Consider the following 6,000-nt stretch of genomic DNA (forward strand, 5'->3'; position numbering starts at 1 on the left):
CACAATCTTCCTCGCTCGCCTCATGGTCCTCGAGGTGTGCAGGTCCTCGAGGGTAGGCAGATAGCAGCCAATCACCATCTCAGCAGTGCAGATGATATGCTGCAGTCTGCTCTTGTCCTTGGCAGTAGCGTACCAGATGGTGATGGAGGAGGTGAGGATGGACTCAATGATGGCTGTGTAGAAGTGCACCATCATTGTCTTTGGCAGGTTGAATTTCTTCAGCTCCCGCAGGAAGTACATCCTCTGTTGTGCTTTCTTGGTGAGGGAGCTAATGTTCAGTTCCCACTTGAGGTCCTGGGAGAGGATCAACGCTTGTCAATGGAGCGAGCGCCGACTCTGTACAAATGAAATATACGAGACAGTCTGGTTAGGACCAGGCTACCCCTACACACCCTGACCATGCAAACCAATAGACTAGCTAAACAAGGCTAGTAAGGATAAATTTGGCTACTCTGTTAACAGACTACTTTGTAAACAGGGTGTCTCCGAGATGGCTACTCTTATCTCCAGAGGGAATGTACAACATCAAAACATGACCTTAAATATCCATGTGTCTAAATATGTCTCCATGTAGTGTAGTATTGTACTAATGGGTGATTTTGTCCTGTGCTTCTCCCTTTACAGTCAAACATTCAGCGTCGAGATTACGTGCATGCTCCAACTCCTGGAACTACATGGAGGATTTCCTGTTGGATGACATGGGGTTGGGGTTTATAGATTTTGAAAAACAACGAGCAGTGTCGTTGTTGCCAGAGGAAATAAAAATGCCTGAATGTGAGCAGTGCTACATTGACGCGGTCAAACACACAAAGCAATGCAGGAAAGAATATAACAACATAAATGGAGGAATTGACTTGCCAGAAACTGAAGGTAGGTGTCACAAAGTTATAGTCAACTTCATGTAGGTCTTTTTGTCTGAAATGTAAGGAGTTGTACAAGTGTAATATTTAACTTGTTTTACAACTACTGGGAGTCAGATGGCAGAGTGGTTAGGGAATCGGGCTAGTAATCTGAAGGTCGCCAGTTCGATTCCTGGCTGCGCCAAATGACGTTGTGTCTTTGGGCAAGACACTTCACCCTACTTGCCTCGGGGGGAATGTCCCTCTCTGTACTTACTGTAAGTCGCTGTGGATAAGAGCGTCTGCTAAATGACTAAATGTAATGTAATGTACAATAGCTTAGGTTCTTCTATAAATTCCACTTATACTTACATATATAAATACAACTACCCTCTCTGAGAATATATCTATATATATCATTTATACGTAGTCTTCCCCCCCTCACAGATCCCCCAGTGGTGACCCTGTACCCCAAACACTATGAGGAAGTGGGCGTGAACAACACTCTGGTGTGCCTGGTGGACCAGTTCTACCCTCCCCCTGTCACAGTCAGGTGGATCAGGAACCTCCAGCAGGTGACTGAAGGCACCCAGACGGGGCGCTACCTCCCCAGTGATGACGGCTCCTTCCGTATGTTTGCTACCCTGGACTTCACCCCTGAAGAGGGGGACGTGTACACCTGCTCTGTGGAGCACCAGGCGCTGGATGCTCCTCTGACCAGGACCTGGGGTGAGTCCTGCTGCTGGTGCAGCTCACCTTGCCTTGTACTTGTGTGTGTAAGTTTTCTTTGTTTAGCCGACACTTTGATTCAAGATTGTGGTTTACCTGATCATGTTCTCTGCTAATGCCTGTGTCCTGTGTCCTCTCTCTGTCTTTGTCTCTCTCCCTCTCCCTCTCTCTCTCCGTCTCTCTCTCTCTCTCTCTCTCTCTCTCTCTCTCTCTCTCTCTCTCTCTCTCTCTCTCTCCCTCCCTCCCTCCCTCCCTCCCTCCCTCCCTCCCTCCCTCCCTCCCTCCCTCCCTCCCTCCCTCCCTCCCTCCCTCCCTCCCTCCCTCCCTCCCTCCCTCCCTCCCTCCTTCTCAGAGCTGGAGGTGCTTCCTGTGTCTCGTCCCAGCGTGGGTCCTGCTGTGTTCTGTGGGGTGGGTCTGACTGTGGGGCTGGTGGGAGTGGCTGCAGGAACAGTCCTCTTTGTCAAGGGCAAACAGCGTCAATAAAGTATTTTTTCAACTGGTGCTCCATGTCTGCAGAGTAGGTGTTCTGTAACTGTGTTCTGAAAGTGTTGCCTTGATTGTTATGAGTTAACATTGTTTTTAATGAAAGGCACACTGGAAGAATATGATTTGTTAATTATTTGGACACATGCTGCAGTGTTGAGATAAACTCAATGTTTCCTTTCAAAATTATTTACATTCCTCCTCTTCAAAGGTAAGCAGAATCAATAAAGTTGAAAGTTGAAAAATGGTTACATAATCAGAAGGTCTTGATTTGGAATCTTCATCCTCGTCCTGGGCAATCGGTGTCAACAAAGCTTTTTGAAACTGTTTTCTGTCACTGTAGAACACACTGGCTCTATGTATGAATGTATTTGTTGTAATGAATAAAGACATTTGGGAAGAAAGCTTATATTTTCTGTTCTCTCATCCCTCTTTCCTTCTCTCCCTCGGACTCTGCCTTATTATGGTCTGTCCTCTGCTGGTTCACTAACGAACCCCAGAATGTATCAAATCCTTACCTCATTAAGTGTGTTTGTGACCAGAATTTTGGTGTTCTAACGGCTTGCCAAAGGAAATGTTTGAGCCAAAACCCTAACCCTATAAATACAGTATATATACATATACACTCAGTGTGTACACTCTGTCTGTGTGTGTGTGTCTCTCTCTCCCCCCTATCTCTCATTCATCGGTGTAATTAGATGGCTGTCACTCACAGAACTCACTGGTGGCTGAGAAATGAGGAACCTACATCTCTGCCAACCTTGAATCTGATGCCAGTACTGTGCCCACCACAGTTTACACATACTTCAGAAAAGCAAACATCCATCTTCCTTGTACAACAGGTAAAGCCAAAGAGCTTGGATTCACTTCAGACGTGATTTAAGTTTCAGGCCAGTTCCTCATTCTCCTTCTCTCATCAGTGTTACTTAATATTTTTCTTCCTTCCTTTCTTCTCCCCCCCCCCTCTGTCACTGTAGAACACACTGGCTCTATGTATGAATGTATTTGTTGTAATGAATAAAGACATTTGGGAAGAAAGCTTATATTTTCTGTTCTCTCATCCCTCTTTCCTTCTCTCCCTCGGACTCTGCCTTATTATGGTCTGTCCTCTGCTGGTTCACTAACGAACCCCAGAATGTATCAAATCCTTACCTCATTAAGTGTGTTTGTGACCAGAATTTTGGTGTTCTAACGGCTTGCCAAAGGAAATGTTTGAGCCAAAACCCTAACCCTATAAATACAGTATATATACATATACACTCAGTGTGTACACTCTGTCTGTGTGTGTGTGTCTCTCTCTCCCCCCTATCTCTCATTCATCGGTGTAATTAGATGGCTGTCACTCACAGAACTCACTGGTGGCTGAGAAATGAGGAACCTACATCTCTGCCAACCTTGAATCTGATGCCAGTACTGTGCCCACCACAGTTTACACATACTTCAGAAAAGCAAACATCCATCTTCCTTGTACAACAGGTAAAGCCAAAGAGCTTGGATTCACTTCAGACGTGATTTAAGTTTCAGGCCTGTTCCTCATTCTCCTTCTCTCATCAGTGTTACTTAATATTTTTCTTCCTTCCTTTCTTCTCCCCCCCCCCCCCCCCTCGGCTATCATACATTCATCAATAGTTCACGCTGCAGCAAATGCTGTTACGTCAACACTGTCAAACTGCTTGTCAGGTAGTTGACATGGCGACGCTACATTCATGTTTTTCCTGTAATCTTATACAGTGTTCTAGAACTGTGGGACCACAATTGGAATGAAACCCGAGTTCTACACATGATAGATGATTTTATTCTGACAGAACGAGACAGGGACAGTTTTAGAGGTTCAAACTGAACATTCATAGATATTCCTGTAGCTGTGAGGTGTTTGGTGGTGACAAACAAACAGACAAGGCATCTGCCACCAAATCCTTGTAACTTCGACAACCTTCAGAAAACAGTCATGTGACAGTAGACTAGCCAATCAAGAACTGGTTTAGATTCCAAACGTGATTTCTCTTTTTTGATACACAAAGGATGATGTTTGGCAAGGCAATAGTGACAAACAAACAAATAGTATCAATTATACAAATACCTTTTATTTTATATTTTACTAACAGTCAGAAGTTGAACAAACCCTATTTAATCAGACAGGAAATTTTAGACTTATAAAAAACACATAATGTAACAAAAAATATAACACCACATGAAAAATAAAATGCACATCGTGGATCAATACATGTTCAATTGCCTCGGAAAATCCTGTCTTCTTCATATCACACAGCTAACTACCGTGCACAAAAAGAGCGTATTGAAAGGAAGCACCTGGAGAAATGTAGTTGAAAGAGTCTCTCTCTCTCTGTCTCTCTCTCTGTCTCTCTCTCTCTGTCTCTCTCTCTCTGTCTCTCTCTCTCTGTCTCTCTCTCTCTGTCTCTCTCTCTCTCTGTCTCTCTCTCTGTCTCTCTCTCTGTCTCTCTCTCTCTCTGTCCTCTCTCTCTCTCTGTCTCTCTCTCTCTGTCTCTCTCTCTCTCTGTCTCTCTCTCTCTCTGTCTCTCTCTCTCTGTCTCTCTCTCTCTGTCTCTCTCTCTCTCTGTCTCTCTCTGTCTCTCTCTCTCTGTCTCTCTCTCTCTGTCTCTCTCTCTGTCTCTCTCTGTCTCTCTCTCTCTCTCTGTCTCTCTCTCTCTCTCTGTCTCTCTCTCTCTGTCTCTCTCTCTCTCTGTCTCTGTCTCTCTCTCTGTCTCTCTCTGTCTCTCTCTCTCTGTCTCTCTCTCTCTCTCTCTGTCTCTCTGTCTCTCTGTGTGTGTGTGGGTGTAAAAGATTATATAAATTAGCAGGGCTGCCAACTTTGCTTTATTTTTTTGTGGGGGCCAACCAAAGCAGGCCAGTTCCTCATTCTCCTTCTCTCTTGTCAGTGGTATTTTATATTTTTCTTCTCTCTCTCTCTCTCCCCCTCTCCCTACCCCCAATCTCTCACACATCTCTGCCAACCTTGAATCTGATGCCATTTCTGTGCCCACCACAGTTTACATAGTCTTCATAAAAGCAAACATCCATCTTCCTTGTACAACAGGTAAAGCCAAAGAGTTTGGATTCACTTCAGTGATTAAGTCTCAAGCCAGTTTCTCATTCTCCTTCTCTCATCAGTGTTACTTTATATGTCTCTTCCTTTCTCCCCCTCTCGTCAGTGTTATCGATGATGGCTGGTGGTGATATTGGGTCAGCGGGTTAGAACAGTGTCGGCTTTCATACATTCATTAATAGTTCACGCCGCAGACAATGCAGTTACGTCAACACTGTCAAACAGTCTGTCAAACATATAAGAAACTTGTGATGGATGTTCTGATTTAACTCATGTGAGGAAAGCATGACTCACGTATCCCTCATAAACATGTGATCAAACATACCATGCATTTACGACTGGACTGTACATAATAATGAATAATACTAAACATCACCAGTTGTTTACATGTAACACAGTACATAGTGTTGAATAATACTAAACATCACCAGTTGTTTAATTGTAACACAGTACATAGTGTTGAATAATACTAAACATCACCAGTTGTTTAATTGTAACACAGCACATAGTGTTGAACAATACTAAACATCACCAGTTGTTTAATTGTAACACAGCACATAGTGTTGAACAATACTAAACATCACCAGTTACATGTAACATTATTGGATCCAACAGCTGCTGCAGTCCTCAAATCTGAGTATGGTTCTGCTGGGGAAGACAGGAGCAGGGAAGAGTTCAACAGGAAACACCATCCTGGGGAGACCTGGGGTCTTCCAGGCTAAACTCTCCACTAACTCTGTGACTAAAGAGAGTCAAAAGCAGAGTGGGCAGGTGTCTGTGATGAAGATCGATGTCATCGACATCTTAAAAGAATACAATTTGAAAGTTGATGCCCACCACACAAACACAACACAAAGTAAAAACCAAATGATCTAAAGCCATGAA

General features: G+C 44.0%; 1 protein-coding gene across 1 annotated transcript; it reads left to right on the plus strand.

The window, feature by feature from the left end:
* The first annotated feature begins 764 nt into the window (after positions 1 to 764).
* LOC146237428 (HLA class II histocompatibility antigen, DO alpha chain-like) lies at positions 765 to 2,053 on the plus strand. The gene is made up of 3 exons (XM_084685872.1): positions 765 to 774; positions 1,287 to 1,568; positions 1,921 to 2,053. The coding sequence occupies exons 1-3, from the start codon at positions 765 to 767 to the stop codon at positions 2,049 to 2,051; spliced, it is 423 nt and encodes a 140-aa protein (XP_084541998.1). The 3' UTR covers positions 2,052 to 2,053.
* The last annotated feature ends 3,947 nt before the right edge of the window (positions 2,054 to 6,000 follow it).

Source organism: Hypomesus nipponensis, chromosome 21 (assembly GCF_054491055.1).
Source record: "Hypomesus nipponensis isolate SF chromosome 21, ASM5449105v1, whole genome shotgun sequence".
Taxonomy (NCBI): Eukaryota; Metazoa; Chordata; class Actinopteri; order Osmeriformes; family Osmeridae; genus Hypomesus; species Hypomesus nipponensis.